At 41.4% G+C, this 27,054-nt stretch overlaps 1 protein-coding gene across 1 annotated transcript in view; it reads left to right on the plus strand.

The window, feature by feature from the left end:
• The window catches only part of RAB3C (RAB3C, member RAS oncogene family), a 240,875-nt gene that overhangs the window by 198,342 nt on the left and 15,479 nt on the right, over nucleotides 1-27,054 (plus strand). Inside the window, exon 3 of the mRNA XM_062212128.1 lies at nucleotides 21,077-21,201. Coding sequence (XP_062068112.1) covers nucleotides 21,077-21,201 — 125 coding nt within the window. The remainder of the gene's footprint in view (nucleotides 1-21,076; nucleotides 21,202-27,054) is intronic.

A 27,054-nucleotide genomic window follows, 5' to 3' on the forward strand; every position in this document is an offset into this window, starting at 1 on the left:
TTATTTTAGAAAAGAAATCACTTAGTTTTATTAGAACTGGGTTTCTCAATGGTGGCACTATTCCCATTTTTGGTCATTTATTTCTTTGTTGGACAAGGGGGCAGATGTCTTGTGCATTGAAGGCTACTCAAGAACATTTCTGGTCTCTGTCTACTCTATGCCATTTGCTCTTCTTTCCCCTGTCATGACAATCAAAAGTGTCTCCAGACAATGCCAAATGTCACCTGGGGAACAAAATCATCCCCAGTCAAGACCCCTGTGATAAAATCATTTGATAGCAAACCACTGCTTGTCTTTTCCAGATAGAGAGTATGACCAAAGTCAGTACTGGTACTTTGAGCTCACACCTATTCCAGTAAACCAAAGCATCTGTCAAAATGGACTCATTGAGCAGAAACCAGTCTTCTCATGTACCAGTATCAATGGCACCTGAGTGATGGCATGAAAAGGCAACTACATAGAGTAGGAATTACAAGATGCATTAATGACTTAGAGTTCAGTAGTGGCATTTTCCAACCAACAGAGTAGCCCAGGAGTAATAGCATCACCTCTTTTCTTAGGCAGAATGAAAAAATAAAGGAATAATTGACTGCTACTTGCTTTTTTTTTTTTTTTCTGTGATGCACCTTTTAAGGCAGCAAAGAGTGTGTCAGGCAAGGAGCAGCATGGCCTAGATGGTTCCACTGGTGGTAAACAGGACCGTTCTGACTAACGGTGATCTCTCGGCCCAGAAAGAATATTTACTAGAGGTTCTCACTTTGTGATTTATCAACTGCAGACAGATTGGTTTTAGCTAGGTAAATATACGTTGTTGGCTATGAGACTATTGAAGGCTGCGATGAAATTGTAGCTACTATGTCTTAGTCAACTCAGGTTTCTATAACAAAATACCATAGACTAGGTAGCTTAAACAACAAACATTTATTTCTCTTAGTTTTGAGTCTGGGAAGTTCAAGATCAAGTTACCTGCTGACTCAGTTCCTGGTGAGGATCCTCTTCCTGATTTGCAGAGGGACGACTTCTTGCATCTTCACATGATCATGGTGGAAAGAGAAAGATCTCTCTGTGTTTCCTCATTTTTAAAAAAATAATTAATTAATTAATTTGAACTGCAGACTTAGTTTTCTCTTTTTCTCTTCCTTTCTCTGTGCCTCTATCTCCCATCCTCTGGTTCACTCATTTGGCCAAAATGATCAGGAGTGTGCTGAGCTGAATCCAGGATCCTGGAACTCCATCTGGGTCTCCCACATGGGTGGCAGGAGCCCAAGCATTTGGGCCATCTTCTGCTGCTTTTCCCAGGCTCATTAGCAGGGAGCTGTATCAGAAATGGAGTAGCCAGGACTCGAACTGGCACTCATAAGGGATGCTGGCATAATAGTCAGCAGCTTAACCGTCTGCCCCAGAATACCAGACCCAGTGCCTCTTCTTTCTAGGTCACTAGTCTCATAAGAATATGTGGCACTCCCACATGAGCTTCTCTAACTCTAATTACCTCACAGAGGTACCACTTCCACACTGGGGATTAGGGCTTCCTCATAGAATTTGTGGGTGTACAACGTTCAGTCCATAGTACAGGGGGTACTTTTCAGTAAAATGATAATCAGAAAGAATAAATAATAGTAAATGTAAAAAAATACAGACTTACAGTAAGCAAAATCAATATACTCAAAATTTTAAAAAGTATATAGATATGTTTTAAATAACTTTTTTTGGCTTTTGGCAAAACAATTGAATTGTGAAATGACAAAACATGATGCAGTATTTCTTTTTTTTTTTTTCTTTAAGGGAATGGGTTTATTGGGGAACACCCTACAGACCGGGGTGAAGGGGCGGCAAAGGCAAAAGAGAGAAAGAGAATATAAGAAAGAAACAGAGGAGAGGAGCCAGCAAGGAGAGAAGATAGAGCAGAGCAAAGAGAGGAGAGCAGAGAGCAGGAGAGGAGAGCTGAGAGAGAGAGCCAAGAGAGATGCAGTATTCCTTAAGAATTTGACACGATGCACACAGGAAAGCTATAGAAATAAATGCTCTTGACTGACTCCAAAGAAGAAAACCACGTGCTCAAAGGTGAAATTAAAGGCCAGAAAATCAGATATTTGTCTCAGGAATATAAAATTAACATTTTCAATCTGATTATTGGAATGTCCTTACCACCTCATTATTTTTTTGTCAATCTGGTGAGTAAACCCACAGGACAGATCCTGTTCTGACAGATAGCTAAATAAAGTGGCCCAAGAGTTCTTTTTAATTTCCCTTTCTTTCACTTATAACACAAGTAATTTTTAATGAGGTGAATAATGGAATTATTTTGAAGGGAAGCTACTCATATTTAATTTGTACTTGATTCAAACTTAACACCTAGCTATTCTGAAAAGCTTTTTGTTCCCTGAATCATTTTCTGCTACATGTTGACTATGTTTTCTTATTTGTTCACTGATGTTTGATTTTACTGGCACTATTATAATATTTAAAATAAGTCTCACCACAACCACAAAGGATTTATCACTTCCCCTATTATTAGCAACATAATTAACTTTTCTTGATTTAGCCTTTCAACAATGAGGTTCATAAGAATTCTATTTTCTAACCACACATCTGACTAATTCCTTGTACTGAATTTGATGCTTATGGCTTTCTCTTACCCTCTTCAACCTTGCTTTAATATGAGAAAATAGTTTAAGTAGCTTCCCTCGCAAAAGACATTCTGTTGTAAGGAACAACTAGGGCACAGGCCCAGCAAAATGAAGGCAGGCACCGTAGCCAGGGAATGCTTGTGCTCAGTGTAGCTGGTACACTGTGTCCAAATGGAAGGCAATATTAAAATTCTGGGGAGGTGAAATGACGTTATTCTGAGTTAAATATATAATTTTGAACAAAAAATTGTTTCTTCTTAGATAAGAAGGTCATTTCCTGGATATCTGTGGCTCTTCTCAGAAAAGATACTTTTGACTTCAAAATATCACGGCAGAATTTGTACCTGAAGCCTCCTTGGAGGCAGATCTTTGATGAAAAACAAAAGAGATTTCTAGTTCTGAAAATGATTTTCTCAGGAAAAAAAGGAAGCTTAGTAGAAACACAAACTAAAAAAATAAAAGTAGTGGTAACCAAGAGAGACATAGGAGTTCAGCACTCTGGGAAGCTCCAGCATACATATTTCACCTTAACTGACCCTGAGACTTGAAAATGAGTACAAGTTGTATACTCTCAAAGTTCTAAGTGGAAGCTGAGTTTGATGGCATGTGGGGGGGAGTGGCACTTTGGGGCACCAATCAGGTTTAGAATAGCTTATGTGAGAACCTCCCACCATTATGGGATTGGTGCCTTTATAAGAAGTGACACAGAAGAGATCTCCATGTGAGAATATGAACCAGGAAGGGCACCCTTATCAGGAATAGAGTCAGTAGGCACTTTGATCTTGGACTGCCCAGGCTCCAAACTGAGGACTAAACTCTGGCACTCAAGACTCCCAGTCCATAGGATTTTGTTACAGCACCCAGAGCTGACTAAGACATATTGCATAGTCACTACCACTGCTGTGCAAACAGCCTTTAGAGTCCTCCTAGCTGACAACGTATACCCATTTAACTAAAATTGATCTCTCTGGAGTTGACAGATTATGGTAGGAGGACGTCTAGTTATATTAACTTCATTATTTATTGTTCTCCCATTTCTACTGCTGCAGCAGATAAGTCTCCTCAGTAGTTGGAGACATGAAGTAACCTTGACTTTAAAATGTATTTTATTTTCATTTTTTTATTTGAAACATGGAATAAGAAATGTCCCCAATATGCAGGGCTGGACCAGGCTGAAGCCAGGATTCCAAAACTCCATCAAGACCTCACACATGCTTGGCAGTGACCCAACTACCTGAGCCAACATCTGTTGCCTCCCAGAGTACTTATTAGCAGAAAACTTGATCAGAAGAAGGGATTTGAATTAGGTACCCTGATATGGAGTGTGGGTATCCCAAGTGGCAACAGTTATGCCAAATACCCACCTCTAGCCCCCACTTTTATGGCCTTCCTGAAGCCCACAAGCTGGGGAAGGCACCTAGAGCTGGAATAATAGACCTGCTGTTCCTCCTGGAGAGAACACTAAAAACTGAGCAGGGGTAAACCCTCAGCTCCCCCCTCCCACACCACCACCTTTCCTCCAGCCTCCTGCCAGTTTCTCCCATTGGAAACCAGCTGGCAAGGCAGGCTGGGAAACATGGACTACAGGGTCAATCTTCTGCTACATGGAGCGCAGTTGAGGTTGAGCAAGAAATGTATTCAAGGACACATTCAGACAAATGCCTGGCATGCCTAGAAAATTCTGGTCAAGAACAAAAGTGCCTCTATTGGTACAAATGTTCTCTTTGTGCTCTCTCTCTCTCTCTCTCTTTGTGTGTGTGTGTGTGTGTATTTTCTTACAAGCTACTCTGGTTTGGTTTGCTTTAACAGCTTGATGATTTTGGACAATTTCTTATCAAGTTCTCATAGAAGGGAATATGTATCCCTAAGAATGGATGTTAATATGTGCACAAGAAGCATCCTTTGGTGGGCGTATTGCTCTTACACATCAATAGTGGCTTGACTTCCTCACTTGTTTTAGTGTGGGCTTCTAGAATTTGCTCCCACCAAAATAGTACAACCATGGCCTTATCCTCCCTCAAGGAGGATCACGGAGAAGCACAATGATACCTGGACATAATGTGAACATCTGAATGGAGCGTGAGTTTCAGTAAACCACTTCACTGCGTGACAAAGGGCATCAGCAAGAAAGCTGTGTTTGTATGCACAGCCTGCAGCAGGACCCATTACTTGCTGCATTAATTCAAGTGAGATCTGAAGGACCAGATAGCAATTACTGTCTACAGCCAGGGCAAATGGCAACTGTCGGGCTTGGCCTTCTCATATTTTCTGCTTTCCTGAGGCCAGAGTTCCCTCTACAATGACAAAAGCTTTTTGCTGTGGTTCATTTGAAAAACACTGTCATTTTAAAAGTCAAATCGTGTGTGTGTGTGGTGGGGGGAGATAGAGATGATTTTATAGGACTTATGATAAGCAATGGAAAAATGCTTCAGGAACGTTTAATGGTGGTGGTGGGGGGTGTTTACAAAAGCCAACATAGTGTTGGAAGATAGCAGATAGTTCCAGCTCTTATAAATCTGTTTTACCCCAACCTAAGAGCTAGGAAAGGGACAACAACCCCAGTTAAGCCCATTAGTTAGCTCTTAGGATAATCTTTCCTGCCTCACTGCCCATTGCATTCCTGTCTTCCTCACTCCCCTCACCATTTGCCCAGGACACAAAGCCATCTGGGATGACCCCTTTTCTCTTACTTCACCCTGGGCAATCTGAACTGAATTCACCAAAGTGAACCTTTAGTGGGGAGAGCAGTCCTGAATTGATCCTTAGACTTCCCCTCCCCACTGTCCCTCAGGCTGTCACCAACTTTGCCTGGCACAGTGCCCTCAACCAGCCTCAAACCTTGTTAGGGCCTCCCCCAGCTCTTCACACAGAGACTCCTGCCCACTCGAGCACCCATGATCCTCTGCTTCAGTTCACACATTTACGTAATATGAAATCTCACTTTAGGCTTACAAATCCTTCAATACCCAGGATGAGTTTTTCTGTTAAAAGTTACTGGGGATGTGCCTTTGGCACAGCAGTTAAGAAACCACTTAGGACGCTCATATCCTATATTAGAAGACCCAGGTTCCAGTACAGACTCTGTGTTGATTCCGGCTTCTGACTAACTAACGCACAGCCTGTGAGGCAGCAGGTGATGGCTCAAGTACTTAGGTCCCTGCCAGCAACGTGGAAAGCCTGGATTGAATTACCAGCTCCCACCTTCAGCCTAGTCCAGTCCCAGCCATTGTATGCATTTGGGGAGTGAACCAGCAAATGGAAAGACTTTCTCTCTGTGTCTCTCTGCCTTTCAAATAAATAGTACAGGTTTAAAAATAATCATTTAAAAATAATACTGACTTTCTGGGACCAACAACAAGCAAAAGTAGGCAGAGAGGATCATAGAAGCTTCACTCCTTCTTCATTCTTCTTTTCTGGCAAATAGGAAAAACAGAAAGCAAACCAACCTCTTATGAAACTGGATATCCTGGGGTGTTCAGGCAACATGAAAAGGAGGCTGGATGAATGAGGATACAGCCTGGGGTGGTCATAAACCAGGGAGGAAACAGTTACAGGAGCCTAGCCCTGACCCTCTTATTTCACAGAAGCTCAGTTCCTGCCCCTCATTCCTTCCCTGTCTAATTCCCCCAGGCCTTTGGAACAATCACCATAAACTTGGGAAAGAAGACCTCTCTCTCTCTCTGCCCATTTTCCATTAATCATGCAAGCCAGGCTTTCTCTCTGTAGTGAACATAGCAGCCTGAAGACAGGGGTCGTGCCCTGCCTATTTCTGTACCTCACAACAATGCTGCTCAACATGTGGTCTGCAAATTGGCAGCCTTAGCATCCCTGCTCCTTAGAGATGCAGAATCCCAGGCCCCACCCCAGACCTCCAGAATCAACTTACCTAAGAGTAAAGTGTATAATCTGTTACCAAACCTTCCCCGAGATTCTAGTGCTCCTTAAAGTTGGAAAAGCAACTGCATGTGCTGTAGACCCCACTGTCCCGTACACAGTAGTTGTTTATAATATATTAATAAATATTAAATAGTTTCTGATTTGAGTATATTTGAGGGATCCCTGTGTGTGACCAGATTACAAGTTCTGTGAGAGCAGAGCCCATATCTTTGATCTTTTCTGCCATGTCCCAATCTCTTTGCATAATTGTCCAACAGTGCATGGTGAGTTGGAAAAGAACCAGACAATATTTTATTTTTGTTTTTCTCCTGCCTGCTTTAATCTTTCTTAATTAGAGATTATGAAACAACAAGGAAAATTACACTGAGGATTGTGTACACAATGATTTTAAGATGCTAGGTCAATGCCATGTGAGTAATTAATGACATCAGTCTACAAGTACTATATTTTTATAGCACTTTCTGGTTTTCAAAACTCTTCATGAACATTTTCTCATTTTGTCCTCATAATAAAAATTTGGCAGGGAGAAAGCTAGGCTTTGTTCTTTCCTCTCATAGAAGAAGAAGCAGAGATGCAAAAAAAAAAAAAAAAAAAAACTAAGATAATAGTCATTTCTCTTAATTACATACAAAAACCAGAGCCCAGGACTTTGATCTCATAGTCCAGTGGGAAAGTTTGTATTTGAATTCCATTATATATTATCTGAGTGCTTCTAAAAAGTTACCTTAAATAAGCCTTCATTTTACAGTTTCTTCACTTATAAAATGGGAAAAACACAGTCTACCTTAGAGGGTTATTTTAAAAATTAAATGAAATAATAATACATGCAAAGTATCTAGCATATTGTCTGGCATTAACTAAAGGTTTAATAAATGAAGATAGTTCTTTTTTTAAGGTTTATTTGTTTATTTGAAAGGCAGAGTTACAGAGAGGGGGGAGACAGAGAAAAGTGAGAGAGAGAGAGAAAGAGAGAAACCTTCCATACGCTGGTTCACTGCACAGATGGCTGCAATGGACGGGGCCAGGAGCTTCATCTGGGACTCCAGGTGAGTAGTAGGGGCCCAATCACTTGTGTGATCATCTACTACTTTCTTTCTTTTTTAAAGAAAGATTTATTTCTTTGAAAGACAGAGTTACAGAGAGAGGCAGAGACAGAGAGAGAGGTCTTCTATCCGCTGGTTCACTATCCAGATGGCCACAATGGCTGGAGATGTGCCAATCCAAAGCCAGGAGCCAGGAGCTTTTTCTAGGTCTCCCACACAGGTACAGGAACCCAAGGACTTGGAGCATCTTCTACTGCTTTCCCAGGCCATAGCAGAGAGCTGAATCGGAAGAGGAGCAGCTGGGACTAGAACTGGCGCCCATATGGGATGCTGGAGCTTCAGGCCAAGCATTTTTTCTTTTTTTAAAAATATTTTATTTATTTGAAAGTCAGAGTTACACAGAGAGAAGAAAGGCAGAGAGAGGTCTTCCTTCCATTGGTTCACTCCCCAATTGGCCTCAACAGCTGGAGCTGCATCGATCTGAAGCCAGGAGCCAGGTGCTTCCTCTCAGTCTCCCATGCGGGTGCAGGGACCCAAGCACTTGGGCCATCCTCCACTGCCTTCCCGGGCCACAACAGAGAGCTGGACTGAAAGAGGAGCAACTGGGACTAGAACCTGGCACCCATATAGGCTGCTGGCATAGCAGCTGGCCCCATTCAGGCCAAGGCTTTAACCGGCTGCACCATCATCTACTACTTTCTAGAGGTGCATTAACAGGGAGCTGGATCAGAAGTGCAGCAGCTGGGACCTAAACAAGCATCCGTAAGAGATGCTGGTGTTGCAGGCAGTGGCTTAACTTACTTGCCATGTCAGCTCTAAAGACAGTTTTTGTTATTATTTATTTGTTCATATATTTTTGTACTTATATAATATATATATATAAATCTTATATACTTATGGCCATTGTACCACACTGACTCTCACCAGAGTGACCAGTCCTTTCAATGTGAGTTAGCAAGGATCATGGTCTTCCCAATCTCAAAAGGTGCTCCTTGCTAATTTGAAGGAACAATGAAGACATGCAGTCTGATTTTCATGACTGGGAGTTTCCTCACTGTTTTCCAGGGGTCTGTACCAGAGTGGAAGCTTGATTAGTGGATTGACTGATTGATTGCTCTCTTTTGTGGTCATGGTACCACCCTTTCTCATGTGCAGATTGTGTTGTCATTCCAAAGTCAGGCTTCCCCTCCTTCAGTTGTTCCAGTTAAGTTTGTAAATATAGAATAGACTCAGAACTTTCATGTAAATGTAGAATAAACACATGCAAAGATATTACTTAAGTAGTGACTTGAGAAATGGAAGCAGTGTGGTGTTGTACAGGCACAAGGGAAGAGTCAACAGCTGCACACATAGAAGCAGTCAGGAACGCTGACACAGATTCACCAAGAGATGCAAAACAGGTTCACAGCCACTGGGCAGTAATTGATTGCATTTTCCAAGACACAGCTCATTTCTACTTCTTTCTTTCTATGGGCAAGAACTCATTTATATTATTACCAGTTTTCTGCCATCTGCGGAGTTGTAAAATAGCTCAAAGACAATGAAAAGCTGAAATGACTAGGAAAGTTGTACTACACAGGACTTCCAGCCATCTCTGTGGCCTATTTCAGTCTTTCACAGTCATTCCTGGTATTAGTGTGAAATGGAAGGAACAGATGCTGCAACTATACTCACCTCATCCCCAGCCTGTGAAGGAGGCTCCATGGTCCAAATATAATGTATATGAGACATTGACATCTTGGGATCTGATTATTGGATGTAACCCTTGCATATACTCCTGAGGAACAGTGGCCTTTCTGCTTTCTACTCATTGACTTCTTTATTTAGTGGACGATTAAGCTTTGATTATAAAGTAGGTTGAAAATATGTTACTATGAAATTAGAAAAATGAGAAAGGAAGGAGAAGGGAGGGAGGGAGGGAGGGAGGGAAGCAAGAACTGTTATGTTCTTAAAACTGCATATATGAAATCTGTTATTTTTCAATCAATCAATCGAGCCTAGGTGGAATTTCACCTTTCCTTCTCTTAATGTCCTCTTGCTATTTTCTCCGTTTCCTGCAGCTCCCATTCTGAAGTCCCACACCCTCCACAGACTTACAGTGCTACTCCTGGAAAACCCTACGTCCCCCATATAGAGGAGGAATTCTTTTCTTTTCATGGTCCGAGCTTGGTGTCTTACAAACTTCAGTGCCCAAGCTTTGGCTGAGTGCATAGAGAGCTTCTCCTCAGCTCAGGTGCTCAGGGGACCAATAGGAGGGAGGAGGTCCTGGTACCTGAGTGAGAGCAGAGCAGGTGCTCCACTCTAAGCTCTGCATCCCTTTCTCCAAGCCTGATTGCCTTGCCATTAACCTGACAGGAAAACTCATCTTGCCAAAGACCATTAATTCTCCTGAGCCCAGCACAACCTTGTGAAATTTAAGAAAGGGACATTCCATTAATATGACTTTGGCCTTGTCCCCTGTGGAAGAATAACGCAAGCGTTCTCAAGCTGAGGAACACTGGCCCTTGTCCTAGGTTAGGATTCCATTCTACTCTCTTTATTGTCCAGAGAGGTGATCCTTACTTCACCTGGCTGTTGCTTTTATTTTAGGGAATGAAAATTTATTTTAGGGAATAAAAAAAAAATTAGGGAACCAAAATGAGGTCAGAAGTTCTAAGGCAGGCACAAAGGAAATAGACTGAAGGTTGGATTTGGGCTAACACTCCTGAGTCAGATGTGGTCCACGGTAGTTCCAGGGCCACACAGAACTGGAGTTCCTGAAATAAACCTCAGTGTGGGCTCTCAGCAAGAGGCTTTGCAGAGAGGCCGATCAAGCAGGTTCTCTAGGCTCATCCAGTGCTGCTCGTTCCCCCACACACCACAAACAACCTATCGACACATCCAGAGACATTGAGATTCAGGCATGCTTGGCTTCTTCAAGAGGTTTTTTTTTTTTTATCTTAAAAATATAATAAGTTAGTTTATGAATTTCTTATCAAGTTTCCTTTCTCAGCATGTTGTGGAAGAGTCTTCATGGGGAGCCTGAGAATGTTAGACCCATGGCTGCTAGTTGGTAGTTATATCATCTGAGTTTAGTCACTTGACCCCTGATTTCAGCTTTATTACCTAGCAGTGAGGGAGTTCCATGAGGGCCCCTTCAAAATAACCAGTCCATGAGTGCTAAGCTCCTGCTAGCTGTTCATCCTGACTGTTGGTGCTGGATCAGAAAGGAAAACATGACTCCTCTAGATGGGAATGAAGAGCTGCTTAGTCACACAGATGATTTTGCAGGACGTGGAGGGCCCCCCACTTTCCTTCCTCACCATGGACACTGCCAAGGTATAGAAGACCATGGAAGGATTCTCTGCTAGCAACGAGACCTGCAGGGAATAGAGGGAGGAATTGACAGTGCCTGAAATGAAGTCCTACACACAGGTTCTCCTGTATTGATTTTTTGCATGCTTATGTTCTGAGTCACCGGAACTTCTTAGCCATTTTTACCACAGTCAGTCAATCATTCTCTCATTCATTCTATCCTCAATGCATTGTTGTTACTGTCTGAACCCCTTCTATGTGCAGATATTTCACCAGAGACACAAGGATAAGCAAACAGTCGAGGTCCCTGCTGCCATTGTTCCTGTAGTCTAGGAGGGGTGTAAACAAGTGAATGGCACATGATGTGGGCCCACATGGAGGCCCATGGAGCAGCTCCTGATCCAGAGGAATAGGTTTGCTGAGACTAGAGAGAAGGGAGTGAGAGAGCCTGTCACAGAGGCACAAAATGTGCTCCACACAGATGGCATATGTGATAGCACACGTGGATGTCTTGCCAAGCTAATGAAGCTTATGTCCAGTGGTATATTCGTAAACTGGCTGCTTGAAAAAAGGGGAAAAAATAACAATCAGTGTCTTGGAGCCAAAGCTACCAGCTTCAGAGTACTGTTAAGCTCTGTGCCCTTTATTGAGACGAACCTACTCAAAGGATCTCAGTAGATTTTCCCGGAGGCAGGCTCTGAGACAGGAATTTGCATGAAAGTGGTTTATCTGGGAAGTACAAGAAACACTCACACAGAGCTGGGAAGTGAACTGTGAAAGGGAAGATAGCCAATTGAAGGAATGTTTTCCAAGCCAGCCACCATTATGGTTAGCTAGAGCTTTAAAACTGAGGAGCAAGGGAGTTGGGATACTTATATACCAATTCCTGTCAGTCACTGGCGGGGGTCTTTTCCTGCGTGTGTTATTTCCCTGTTAAATGTGCCCTTCTCTGGTGGGCAGAGTGGCCCTCTGTGGCTTTGGAGAAAGCTGTAAAGCAAAGAGTTGCAGATACTGGCAGCTGGGAGTCAGCCAGCAAGCACAGAAGTGGTAAGGCCTGGGGCATGTGGACAGAACACCAAGAGCATCTGTTGCAAAATACCCCTTACCTAATTCCATCTGGGTAATTTGCATTTGTCCTTAAATTGAGCCCCCAATTTTGTATAAAATTTTCCACCTCACAAAACCTGAAACTATTTCTGGGGCCAGTGCTGTGGTGTAATGGGTAAAGCCGCCACCTGCAGTGCAGGCATCCCATATGGCACCGGTTTGAGTGCTGGCCGCTCCTCTCCTGATCCAGCTCTCTGCTATGGCCTGGTGAAAGCAGTGGAAAATTGTCGAAGTGCTTGGGCCTCTGTGCCCACCTAAGTGACCTGGAAGAAGATCCTGGCTTTTAGCTTTGGATCGGCCCAGCTCTGGCCATGGTGGCTATTTGGGGAGTGAACCAGCAGATGAAAGATATTTTCTCTCTCGCTCTCTCTCTCTCTCTCTCTCTCTCTCTCTACTTCTGCCTCTCTGTAACTCTGCCTTTCAAATAAGTAAATAAATCTTTTTAAAAAATCATACTCCTTTAAAAAAAACATATTTCATGTGGTTAGCCCTTACTTATTGAAAATGCAGCATATATGAGAAATTCAAAGAAATCAGTCATATCAGAGTTAGGGAAAGGAAGGTAGAAAGAGATGAAGGTCAGAAGGGAAGCCAAGGTCATGGGAAGGTGCTATGTAAACAATGGGCTTTTCTAGAGTCCCTTGAGGTTTGCTGATCTCTGCAGAACTCAGGTGAACTCCTCATTGCTTCTTATCTCTGAGACAAGCTGACAGAGCAACACATTTCTTAGACTGTTCTTCCGTGGCTCTTTCCATGATGAAGAACAAGAACACAAAGGCCTGATGGAAACTCATTATGCCTCTGATGCCTGTATTCTGTTGGCCAAAGTAATTGACTTGGCTAAGTCCAAAGTCTGTAGGGCAGGGAAATATGAAGAGAGGACAGTCATTCAATCTACTACCAGATTTTGACCAAAATGTCAGTAGAGGGCATGGTGGGATTTCTGATCATTTAAATTTTCCTCTTTGATTTCTCTCTACTGCTGGAATTTTTTATGAGGATTGGCAATTTTAGCAACAAATGTGACCATATTCCTTTCAATACTAAAAGATGATTATCAAATATTATAGGACATTTATTTGAGGATACTTTTACAATTTTTTCTGTTAACTTGTTTATTAAATGAGTTAATATACATATCAAAAACTTAACTCCTCAACTTCCTAAACCTGCATTTATAGCATATGTATTTAAACCATCAAGTTTTTTATTATGTTTCTATTTCTGTTCCCTTAATATTATTTCATTTTAAAGTTTATTTTATATGTACCTTTGCAAACCACTTGCAAATACTGGTGTATACGGGATACAGTGAAGTAGATTATGCAAACTGTTGAAATCTTTATACTAAATTGATCTTCTGTATATAAAGAGAATTGAAAATGAATCTTGATGCGAATGGAAGGGGAGAGGGAGCGGGAGAGGGGAGGGTTGCGGGTGGGAGGGAAGTTATGGGGGGGGGGGGAAGCCATTGTAATCCATAAGCTGTACACTGGAAATTTATATTCATTAAATAAAAGTTAAAAAAAAAACAAAAACAAAAACTGAAAAGTAGGAGTGAGCATTTAACCAACCAGCTAACATGCCCACATCTCACAAATATGGAGTACCTGAGTTCAATTCCCAGTTCCAGCTCCTAACTCCAGCTTCCTGCTAACACAGACCCTGAGAGGCAATGGTGATGGCTCAAGTAACTGGGTTCTTGCCACCCACCTGAGAAACCTGGATTGAGTTTCTGGTTCTCAACTTTGGCCCTAGCTCAGTCCCAGCCATTGTGGTCATTTGGGCAGTGTTATGGGATCGCGCTCTCTCTCTCTCTCTCTCTCTCTCTCTCTCTCTCACACACACACACACACACACACAACTTTTGTCCAGTTTTTGTAAACAATAAAGAAATGGTTGCCTGCATCGCGGCTCACTAGGCTAATCTTCTGCCTGTGGTGCCGGCACCCCGGGTTCTAGTCCCAGTCGGGGTGCTGGATTCTGTCCCAGTTGCTCCTCTTCCAGTCCAGCTCTCTACTGTGGCCCAGGAGTGCAGTGGAGGATGGCCCAAGTCCTTGGGCCCTGCACCCATGTGGGAGACCAGGAGAAGCACCTGGCTCCTGGCTTCGGATCATCACAGCACCGGCCTCAGCGGCCATTGGAGGGTGAACCAACGGAAAAGGAAGACCTTTCTCTCTGTCTCACTCTCTCTCACTGTCCACTCTGCCTGTCAAAAAAAGAGAAAAAAAAAAAAAAAGAAGTGGTAAAGAGAATTATCCCAGTAATGCTCAGTGTTGATTGCACATATGTGTTTTACAGAGAAATGTATTTTCAATATTTCTGATAGAGTCTCTAGAGGGTATATTTAATTTTTCTGCAATGAGATAAGTTTTAAAATTCTCTGGAGGTTGAAAAAATTGAATAAACAAGTTAGAAAATAGCAAACGGGCCAATCCTGTGTTCTGAACAGTAGCAGCTTGCGAAGTTTCCTTGCAAACTGGAAGTACACTGCCATACTGAGAAGCCAAGACTCCTAAGTGTTGGAGAGAACCTGGGAAGTGGGTGCAGTGATGAAAGATCAGCTTCCAGAATGAAAAAAGGGGCTGCTGTTAGCGTCTGTCTGAGCACTGGGTGAGGAAGAGCAAGTCGTCTTCTCTCTGAAGCTTCATTTTCCCCCTGTATAGCCCAGTCAGACCCTAGGAGACAATAGCTATTTTGACTCACTGAGGCACTTTTTCTGGACTGTTTTTCAGAGTAGTATGACTAACTAGCAGGAGTCCATCGTTCTCTCTAAGAATAAGTTGAACTCTTAAGAAATTATATCCATACCAGCATAGGAGGAAAGGAATTGAGAGCAAGATTGGAGTCTTTGGGTGGTGTGTTTACAGCTCTCCAGGCTAAAGTTAGTTTATTCTGTATACAGTTCAGTAACTTGTGTGTAAAATATTATGAAATATCACAAAACTTTCATCTCCCTTACCCCATCCCAGCTTTTGTTTATTTTCAACAGGAGCTGAAATGAGGGTAAATTATGTTTCTTCTCTCCTTTTTGAGATAATATGTAAATTTTGAGAGGTTTGGGGGCTTTGTTTTATTTTGCTTTAGCTAAATACCAATTCAATAACAGGTCTTTTTAAAAACTATGATCAGGACCTGGTGAGGTCTGAGTTGCTTGCCATTTGCAGGGTAACCATGGTGACCAGCACATGGTTTCTGATCCATTAATCTTGTTCAGATTAGCAATAAGTCCCAAAGGGTCTTCTGCAGTGACTCAGAAATAAATCATCTTTTCACATGTACTTATATTATTTGGTGACAGCCACTCTCTTTAAATGTATGTCTTTACTCAACCAAGAAATGACAGACCCTCTACCCAAATAGGAAATTTTACAAAATACAGAAAATGACCAATGAAGCAAATATGTCTAACTGCCACATGAAAAGAGAATGTATTCAGCAATCATGTTATGTCCCTAATAGAAATACCACAGAAAGGGCTGGAGATACCAACTGGCAGCAAAATTTGAAATTGTTTAATGGAAAAATTTCCAATTAATATTTAGATTATAGGAATTAGAAAGGATAAATTAAGCTGGAATTGGAAAGAGAAACAGCTGGCCGCCCAAGCTAGGACTAATAATGTGTTCTATTTGTCAAGAGTTATCTTCAAGAACAATGTGGTCCTGACTGAAACCATGTCTGTCCTACAAAATCCACAAAGTAAGGAGAAAACATGGTAGTCTCATTCCACAGGGTGAATATATGGGCATTAAACAATTCAGAATGCCTTCCCCATACTCGCATTTACTCTTAAACTGACTGTATAAACTATTATGATTCCGAGTTGGAAAGGATGGAAACTGGATTACTTTCCCAATATTCTTGTAACCTTAATTCATATTACAGTATATGTGAAATATGTAAAAATCTATATCTTTCCATAAGGCTTATACACCCTCCTCTCCAAGTTTTCCCGAGTAAAGGGGATAACCTGAGTTTGTCTTTCAACCCAGGTCTTCATGTACAGAAGAAATACCCAGAGCACATTAGCATTTTACAGAGTCTGCAGTGCCCACGCTTTCATATCTTAACATAGCCAGCATTCAGCTGCATCTCCACAAAAGCGGCTTATTAGAATCATGATACAACACTGCAAACATACATTCCATTGTCTGTGCATGCGCTAACCTGGCCATCACTGCTTATGCTGACGTTATCTTGATTGAGTTATGCAAGTACTGGTACATGGGTAGCAAGTTATTGTGCGTGCAGAATGGAGCATACATTTGAAATTAGTGATATGGAGACTTATTTGGGGTGATGATCATCTCTTCATTTTTTTTTTTAATTTGGAAAGCAGCAACCTATTGCTCTAGAGAACCTGTAGAAGAGAAGATAGCCACAAGCAGATGAAGTCTGTAAACTTTTATTATGGAGATATACATGGCATGATAATCAGTTATGCACTAAGCAAAGCAACTAAAGGCCAAAAAAAATGCTAAATCCTTTAGAATCCAAGAAAAAAATTTCGAAGCAACAAGAAGTTGAAGTGACTGACAAATATATCAAATAGGACCAAGGTTAAAATATTATGTCACAGTTTAATTTGCTACATCTTTTCATTCTTGGCCATCATAAAATAATATTTACCTTATAACTTATGGCATCTTAGGATCTGGGATACTCATATGTGGTGATTCATGAAGCAACCAGCAGTGTTCTGATCCCCTCCTGCTGATGGTGGCACTGTGGCTACAACTGCCTTCCCTGCTCGGTTATTGGAACATCAGGAAGTCCAGGGCCATCAAAACTGAAGCCAAGCATTGAGCATTTGCAACGCTAGTTTCAGTTATAAAATTAATCAACTGAGATGGCAAATCAATCTTTTGTTCATCTCATCACAAATGCTCCAGACCACATTTTTATTTCGTTATAAAGAAAACTGTTTGCCACTCCCTCTCTAAGATTTCAAGATAAGGACTTTATAATTCCCTTGTAGTTATACTCATTTTACATGATTTCCTTGGCAATTTAGAATATTTGAAGCGGTTACATTGACATATTTTTTATATAAGAACATATGGGAGAAAGTATTTGGTGCAGTGTTTCAGATATCGCTTGGGACACCCATATCCCATGTTAGAGTGCCTGGATTCAAGTCCCAGTTCTGCTTCCAATCCAGCTTCCTGCTAATGTTGTACCCTAGTAGACAGCAGATGATGGCTCAAGTAATTGAGCCTCTGCCACCCACATGGGAAATTCAGATGAAAAGCTCCTGTTTCCTGGCTTCAGCCAGGCCCAGCCCTGACTGTTGTTGTGAACCAGCAGATGAAATATCTCTGTCTTTCAAGTATTAGAAAATGAAAATACATTAAAATTCTTAAAATTGGAAAAATAGGTCATTACAAGTAATAATGAAAAAAAGAACAGGGTCCTGCATATAACGTAGTATGTAAGAAGCCGCCGCTTGCAATGCCAGCATCCCATATGCTGCCAGTTTATGGCCCAGCTTCTCCACTTCCAATCTAGCTCTCTGCTAATGGCCTGGGAAAAGCTCCAGAGGATGGCCCAAGTGCTGGGGCCCCTGCTACCCATGTAGGAGACCCGGAAGAAGCTCCTGGCTCCTGGTTCAGCACTGGCTATTGTGGCCATCTGGGGTTGAGGTCGAGGAGAACCAGCAGATGGAAGAACTCTCCTTCTGTCTCTCTCTAACTCTTTCATGTAAACTAAAAAATTTTTTTTCTAAAAAGAAAGAAAGCAAACAGGAAGGAGAATAGTTCTGATATGGTTCATAGTTAAAAAGTATCATTTTTATATGTTTTTATGGAATGTTAGGGAACAGGGAGTGTTGAATATACATAAATGAATAACCTATTGTAATAGCCTAAAGCCTCACAAGTTACCACGTCAGCATTCCATCCACGATGTGAAAGAACACAAGTCAGCCAGAGATGCCGAATTGTGTCCCTTCCTGGCTGTCACAAAGGTATGCTCTGGGCTGCATTTATAGTCAGGGGTGCAATACACTGAGTTTGCCCAGGTCAGAGCGGTGCTAAATTTCCTCAGGCAAGCTCTTGACCTCAGCTAACTCAGGAACCCAGGTCTCTCACCTCCGACCCCACTTCTTCTTCATCTAACACTTAGATGTGTGAGGAAAAAGTATGGAGTCCATATTTTCTTTCTTCACTTCCTCAGGCCATGGAAATACGTTAAATCTCAGAGTTCCTAAAGGAATATATTATTAACTAGGATATCAGAATTTAGAATGGTCACCTCCCCAGATTTTCCAGATAAAATACTCTGTGCCACTGAGATGTCCAGGTGGAGACAAGGTTATAGTTCACCAGCTACTTTAATCTCATTTGCAAACTTGCACTTTGTTCAGGGGAACACTAAAATAAAAACCTGTCTGCCTCTTAGCTCTTTCCCTCTTCCTCTCTCTCTTTCTCCTTGTGCTCTGGAGGAACAAACAAGCCTGGCATCACACTGAAAGCCCTCCTGCTGCAGTTGAGAGCTATTTGCTCCTCATTCTCTCATCAAGTGGAGAACAGCTCATCATGGCTTTTCTCTCAATAATCCTAGAAGACTTGACAATTACCAGCGAGACCATTCCCAAGCTCCTCTTTTCCACATATTACAGATCTGTTGCTTCAGACTTTAATCATTTGCTTAGCTCTTCAGTATTTCCCTGTCCCCGTCCTGATCACTCACTAGGCAATGTGTTTCTCCACCCCTATATTAAACTGTCATTCTCAAATAATATAAAAGGAGGGTAGAATGTAACAGGGCTTCTGCTCGGCTCTCTCTCTGGATGACAATACATACATTAGAACTTCACTTCTCAAACTTTTTTCCTTTATGTTATTTATTTGAAAGACATGGAGAGAGAAAGACAAATCCCATCTTCTGTTTCACTGCCCAAATGCCTACAATGGCTGGAGTGGGCTGAGGTTGGAGCAGGAGCACAATCCAAGTCTCCCACCTGGGTGGGAGGACCCAAGTACTTGAGCCATTACCCCTGCTTCCCAACGTCCACTTCAGGAGGCAGCTGGAGTCAGGAGCCAGAGCCGGGAATCAAACCCAGGCACTCCAAGAGGGGACATGGACTTCTGAACTAGAAGGCTAGATGCCTGCTCTCTACTTCTCAAGCTTCTAATGAATAGAATGGAAGCATGGTCAGGAGCACAGGCTTGACTCACGTCTCCTGGGTGTAATAGCCAGGTCTGTCACTTTACTAGCTGAGTGATCAAATTACTTCACCTCTCTAATCCTCATTTTCCTCAGCTGTACAGTGGGGATAATAATATTCCCTGGAGTTATTTTAGGGGTTACATTACTATAACATACACAAAGCAATTAGAATAATACCTATAAATGATAGCTATTTTAATTATTCTCATTGGATTTCAAAATCAATAGTTGGTTATTTGCATCATGATCCATACTGAAGGCTTATTTTTAATCCTAAGCATTCTGGCATCACAGGGAAAGCTGCTGCCTGCAACACCAGCATCCCTTGTAGCCGCCACTTTTAATCCCAGCTGCTCCACTTCCAATCCAGCTCCCTGCTAATGGCCTGGGAAAAACAGTGGAAAAGACCCAAGTGCTTGGGCCCCTATCACCCACGTGGAAGACCCCAAAGAAGCTCCTGGCTCCTGACTTTGGCCTGGCCCAGCCCTAGCTATTGTGGCCATCTAGGGAGTAAACAAATGGATGGAAGATCTCTCTCTCTCTCTCTCTCTCTCTCTCTCTCTTTTTCTCTTTCTATCTCTCCTTCCCTCTCTGTAACTCTGACTTTCAAAGAAATCTTTAAGGTCTGGTGCTGTAGTGTAGTGGGTAAAGCCACCGCCTGCAGTGCCAGCATCTGATATGGGCACCGGTTTGAGTCCCACCTACTCCACTTCCAATCCAGTTCTTTGCTATAACTTGGGAAAGCAGTAGAGGATGGCCCAAGTCCTTGGGCTTCTGCATCTGTGTGAGAGACCCAGAAGAAGCTCCTGGCTCCTGGCTTTGGGTCGGCTCAGCTTCAGCTGTTGCGGTCATTTGTGAAGTGAACCAGCAGATGGAAGACCTCTTTCTCTCTCTCTTCCCCCCAACCTCTCTGTAACTCTGCCTTTCAAATAAATAAATCTTAAAAAATAAATCTTTAAAAAAAGAAATGTCAAGGCTGGCACTGTGGTATAATGGATAAAGCTACCATCTATGGTACCAACATCCCACATGGGTGCCGGTTCTTGTCCCAGCTGCTCCACTTCCAATCCAGCTCCCTACTAATGGCCTCAAAACAGTGGAAGATGGCCCAAGTACTTGAGTCCCTGCACCCACATGGGAGACCCAGAAGAAGCTCCTGGGTTTGGATTGACCCAGCTCTGACAGTTGCAGCCATTTGGGGAATGAACCTATGGATGGAAGATTGACCTCTCTCTGTCTCTCTGTCTCTCTCTCTTTCTCTTTTTCTCTCTGTCTCTGTCTCTAATTTTACCTTTCAAAAAAATAAAGAAATCTTTTATAAAAAAATGCCCATTGTAGTATAATTTTTATATTCATCAACCTGGCATTTTTCTCTTAAAAATGTAAGACATGAATATACTACTTCTCATTATCTCTTTTTAAAACCTATCATTGCCCCTAAATTTTCTAAAACCCAATTGTATAAGTTCTTTAGGTTGTTATTGTGATAAGGGAAAATGATGTTTTTCTGTGATAGGTTGTACATAGAGTGACCAAACAGATCTATTTGCCTGCAACTGAGGGACTACTCAGGACATCAGACTTTCACTGCTAAAACTAGGAAAGGTTTGGGCAATCCAGGATGGTTGGACCTGCTAGCTGCAAAGGCATTCTATAAGGAGGGGGTAGAACTAGGAAAAGGAAGAAGCCATAGCAATATCAATCTCATGATACGAAAGAATTCTTGATACACCACTGTTCCCTTGGTTTTTGACTCATGAAATCCCTGTTGAGTATCTAAAGGGTAAAATTGCACTGAACTAATTAATTCTAAATGTCAAGCATTTGGGCTTCCTTCTTTGCTGTTATTGTCATCTGTGGGATCTATCTCTTCCTCACTTTATGCGGCTCTGCTTTCCTCTGACCATTCTGTGTTTGTTCTTTTTCTTTTAGGTCAACTCAAATCAAAACATATTCTTGGGATAATGCCCAGGTTATTCTGGTTGGAAACAAGTGTGACATGGAAGATGAACGTGTCATCTCAACCGAGAGAGGCCAACGTTTAGGAGAACAGCTTGGTAAGAACCAAATTAATGAATTAATAAGAAAAAGATCTGTGTAATTATTTGTGACATAATAGAGAGTCCCTGCCAGTTGTCAGAGTGGAGTTTAATGAAAAGCTTTTCAACTTGACAGTGGAAGACAACATATTCTCTATAAATGGTCAGTGTACTTCCTCCTACTTCCTCTGGCATCATTAGAATTCCAGCACAGTTACAGAAACAAAGTGTTACCCAGGATCTTGTTCTTAGTACAAGGTGTTCAAATTCTTATTGCATGAGAAACACAAGTTATGCCTTGTCTGTTATCTCCTTGCTTTTTCCTCTATACATAAAATTGAATATTAAGTGAGCACTTTATTAGGTGATAATTGTTGTTCTCAAGATTCCATTGCAAGAGGGTAATGGCTCAGGGTAGGTCACATTTTATTTCCTGGTCTAGGGATATCATTAATAAGCCATATTACTGTTACAAATTCTTTGAAATTCAATCTCCTCATACTTCAAGAAAGAGTATCATATCTATGCCAACATAGCTAGGTCCTTGTAGATAAAAGATCTGAAAAGATTTCAGAAGGTTTGAAGCCTTTTCAAACTGTTATATTAGGGAGTCTTCAGAGTTTGTGGAAATGCATGTTATGAAAAAAAAATGTTGCATGGACTTCAAATTTTTTACACCAAAATAAGCTTATCTTTTGATTCCAGTTTTTTAACCACCCCCTTCTAAAGAGAAAATGCTACAGTGACCAGGGAAGAGTTTTAGTACAAAGGGGCAGTGGATGATTGATTGATTCAATACATTATTGTTGAGCATCTATTATAAGTCCTCCATTATGCCTGACATCATGGGGTATACATAAAATATGGTCAGTAATCCCAAGAATCAAGTTACTTTCAATCAAGTGGAGGGACTAGAAATATACACAGAAAAGCAGAAGTAACAAGATAACAAAAACAAGTCAGTGAAGAATTGGTGAGCTAGAAGGCAGATGCCAAGAGGAAAGCAACAAAAAGAGGCAGACACAAGTATACATAGCATCACCATCAAGAGCTGTGGAATGGAAGACAGATACAGAGCAACATGGAGATGATGCCTGGAGACAGAATGTGTAGAAATGAGTAGCACTACTAGGAAGAGGTGGGTGATAAAAAGAAATGGAGATCATATAGGCTAAATGGAAAGATATGGCTTTGAGAAGTGTTTAAAGAAGAGCAGAAATGAAAAACTACCAAGAGGAGAGAGGCATTACGAGTTAAGGTACAGTGACACGCAGACACTGAAAGGACTGTAAATTAAAAGGTCAGCGAGTAGAAAAGTTAGAACCTAACTTAAAGTTGCAGAAGTCAATTGTGGGTTTGGAGAACAGTTCCAAACCTGGAGGTGAAGACACCAGAATTCTTTTTTGTTTGCCTCTTCCTTTTTTCTATTTTTTTTCTTCCTTGTTTTCTGTAGACTACATAAAATGTTGAGGAATTCTTGGCTTTGAGCAGTCTTACCTTCCAAATTTTAGGCCAAGACCTGCAGTAAGAAATACACTAAATCTAGCAATCCATGCATACGCATATAGAGAGAAAGAATAATACAGAAGTCTCACGAAACACTTTGGCCTTTACTAAATGAAATTCACTCCATTTTCTATCTTACTTTCTTGTAATTATGGTCTCAACCCACTAAGTTGCTCCCTGCTAACTCAATACACTAAGCTGAGACCCAATGAGCCTCAACCTACAGCTTGAAAAATATTTTGATGAATTGAGGGTGCTTTGGGATTGATCAGCTGGTGGTGTGCTGCACAGATTAGCAAGGCAGAGGCTCCATCAATGGTTCAGTCTCTCCCTGAGTAATCTCATAGCTGAACTATGCACTCTACTCTGAGAGCTTGGCCATTTCTCCACAAGGTCCGTGAGCTCATTACATTGAAAGCTGTTACTATATGACCACAGGAACCTTTTCACAAAACTTTAAGAGAGAGAGAGAGAGAGAGAGAGAAGTTACAGGGAGACAGGGAGAAACAGAGACTTCTGCCACTGATTCACTTCCACAATGCCTGCAACAATCAGGGCTGGGCAAGGCTGAAGCCAGGAGCCAGGAGCTTCAACTGGGTCTCCTGCATAGGTGGCAGAAGCTCAAACACTTGGACATTTTCTGCTGCTTTTCCTAGGCCATTAGTAGGGAGCTAGATTGGAAGTGGAGCAGCTGGGCCCATATGGGATGCCAGCATCACAGGCAGTGACTTTACCCGCTACACCACAACACCACCCCCTCCACCAAACATTCTTTTTTTTTTTTTTTTTTTTTTGACAGGCAGAGTGGACAGTGAGAGAGAGAGAGACAGAGAGAAAGGTCTTCCTTTGCCGTTGGTTCACCCTCTAATGGCCGCCGCGGTAGCGCGCTGCGGCCGGCGCACCGCGCTGTTCCGATGGCAGGAGCCAGGTGCTTCTCCTGGTCTCCCATGGGGTGCAGAGCCCAAACACTTGGGCCATCCTCCACTGCACTCCCTGGCCAAACATTCTTAAAGCCACTCATGAAAAAACCTGCAGTTGATGCCTGGTCTCACTGTGGCTACTCTTAAGCCTTTATCTCCTCTGTCATTGGGCATCTCCCCATTCTATTACTCTAACAGTGTTGAGAAGAATCTGAAAAACTTGACCACCTTTCCTTAGTCTTTAGTATTTTAGGCAGATAGGAGTGGAAAATAGTGTATCCGTAAGGGAAGAGAGAAAGGAAAGGAGAAATAGGTTGACAGAGTAGCTTCCTGAAACTCTCTTCCTTTCCTGCATTTTCTTGAAGCCAGACTTATGCCACAAGGGGGCAGAAACTGCTACACAGTTGTCATCTGTCTCTATAAATAAACCTGAGAACTGTTCAAAGAAAAATAGGTCAAAGCCAAGAACTGTGCAATGCGATTGGAAATTGGCTAATTTTTTTTTTTTTTTCAGCACAGCAACTAATTACTTGGGTACTGAGAAGATCAGGTTATGGAGGGTTCATTAGAACCAAGGAAACACAACAAAAGGGTGACTTTCCATAGAACCAACCCCACTAACAGCCACTACAAATGCTTTCCATTCTGCCACAGATGAAGGTCCCTGAGACTGTGAGGCAGAAATAGTTTATGCCCCTGTGCAAGTTCTTCCAATGGGTTCTAATTGATTTTTTGCTCTCTCTCTCATAAAACTCAGCTGTCGTCATAGCAACTAACACATGTGCATTCTTGGAGAGTCATTTACCTCCTTTAATGTGCCCTGTTCTCATGACTACACACACTTCTACAAATGATCAGGAGAAATCATTTGCATGAAAAAAATTCATAATCTAAATAAAGGTTTTATAGATCTTTGCTTTATTTTTTTAATTACTAGTAAAAAAATACGGTCACATACAAACAGGGTAGGAGTTTTTTTAAAGGTCATTACCATATTTCAGCAGATGGCTCATATAACTGCTTTATCAGTCTGGTTATAACCAATTCTCCATTGCAGGTTGTTATAGCCATATAATGTTTGCTCATCCTAATGAGGGTATCCGATGGAATCTAGTTGTAGCTGAGGTCTTTAAAATTCTTGTATGGCGAAAGGCCTTGCCCATCCAATTTAGTTTGCAAACATTTATTAGATGCTTATGCTATGCCAAGTTCTGGGAATGCAGTGACAAATAACCCTACCTTCTAGAAACAACATTATAGAGCCTGAGACAGACTATGCAGGTGATAAGCATTGTTCTCACTGGACTTCCTGTTCTTGGCCATTTGTTTCATTTGGTCCTATTGAGCACCTCTCCTTATTAATGTTACTACCTTGGCTTCTATGAAATGGTGCTGTCCATTTTCCTTGTCCACCTATAGCCACATCCTTGGTAGTATCCTTCTATAGAAGGTCTCTTGCTCTTTGACCTTGTGTACTTGGCCCACCACTCTTCTCTCTTTGCACCCTCCTTTGAATATTCCCATCCAATTCAAGGTTTTAATTCACCTACAGACAAATGACTGCCAAATCACATCCCAGCCCTGACTTCAACTTCCAACATCTCTCTCTACCTGCCAGCTCTGCATATTCAGTATTTCTGATTGAGGGTGGTTGGCTAGTGATCTTCAGATATATCAGCTGTGGTTTCAAATGCACATTCATGAAACCCAACTTAGACCTGCTGCAACAGTTTTTTAAGTTGAAGCTGGGAATCTGTATTTTTTAAAAAATATGTGACTTTCAGGTAATACTATATTTTAAAACACTAACTTCCTTGGTAAAGAGTGTTTGGAGAGGAGGAGGAACTGTGCCAAAGTTCAGCCAGAGTTGAACGTTGTCCTATAGCTGGTATCCTTCTCTTGCATGTTTTTGGTATTTAGTCTATTTGAATGTGCCTATTCTAATATATAGAATAGTTTGCTTTTGTTTTATATAAAATATATAATAAGGCAAATATGTATGTATAGTCTCATAATTTAAGTTGTAAACATAAAGCTATTAAATGTTAAATGAGAAAATGGGAAATATAATTAAAGAGATAATGTTTCTTAAAATAGAGGTAATTTACCTAGAAATAAGAACAAAGGAAGAAATTTATGGAGAGGGGATTTGTATTGACTTGAAGTCCTAAGTAGAAAAATACTTGAAACCTTTTTATAAGCTCTGAAAGGATAGGAAATGCAGAAGCTTCTAAGTTTCTAAATGATAGAGTCAGAGAAACAAAGACTGCAGGAAAATTAAAATAGCTTCTGGAGGTAAGTGATTATTATGAATAATTGGTAAGAGCCATTTTTGAAGCATTTCTAGTTTTCATTAATATTTCTTCCTAGATCAAATAACAGACAATATTCCCAATTCCTCTCCACTCAAACAACTGTCATAATAGCGTGCAGATTTATTGCTCAGTTCCACACACAGCCCCTGCATCCTTCCCACTTGTCCAACAGAGAAACCCCATGAGCATTTCTGTCAACCAGAGAACAGACATACACGTTGCTGTCTTTCCACATTGTACAATTTTCTTCCTTTTCTATTTCCATGTAATGACTTTTTGAGTGTTGATTATTCATCTGGTAAGCACTTATTAAATTATTTGAAGGGAGTTGTAAAATATTGATCTTCTCTCTCATGGAGTTTAAGGTGTGGTCTGTATGTCAGAAATACTCTCAAATGCCATGAATACATGAATGAAACAGGGCTGGAAAGCACTGATATCAATGTAATGAAGAGTGAAGAAGGGGCATGGAGTTCTATGAATAAATAGTTGCTTCTGTTTTGGAAATACAGAAACTGATAAAAAGATATGTTTATGAATTCTGAAACATATTGATTTGATAAATGGTTGCTTAATTTAAAAATACCTCCAAGGAATAGTATATTCTTTCACATTGCAAAGAATACATTGATTGAACCGATTATCTCTGGAGGTGGGAGGTGATATAGACAGGATATATAATTACTTTGCAAAAGGTCAAGATAAATCAAAGGAGGTAGATCTCCCATGGTTAATGGAGGGAGTTTGGATTCTGTGGGATGTTTCTATTCCACCAATCATAAGAGTGGGGCACACTATCCATGCTGCCTCATATGCTTTGGTACCACTCTTGGAGACAAGAAAACTGAAGTAAATCAAACATCATTATAACTAGGGCTGGAAAATCTCCTTCCTTGAATTTGGTGGCCATGCTTAGGATTTCTTCTGAGCCTAAGGGCCCCTAGGGTACCTGATTTGGGAACACTGACTCTGGGTTTATCTCATTTGTTCCTATGAATCTGCTGGTATAAATCACTCTTTCTCTCATTGTCAACCCAAGAAATAAGAGAAACATGGCAACATTTAGGAAAATCATGTGGTCATGGAATGCTGACCTTTGGAGCTGTGTGTTCTGACCCTAAGCCAACAGA

Source organism: Lepus europaeus, chromosome 15 (genome assembly GCF_033115175.1).
Source record: "Lepus europaeus isolate LE1 chromosome 15, mLepTim1.pri, whole genome shotgun sequence".
Lineage (NCBI taxonomy): Eukaryota > Metazoa > Chordata > Mammalia > Lagomorpha > Leporidae > Lepus > Lepus europaeus.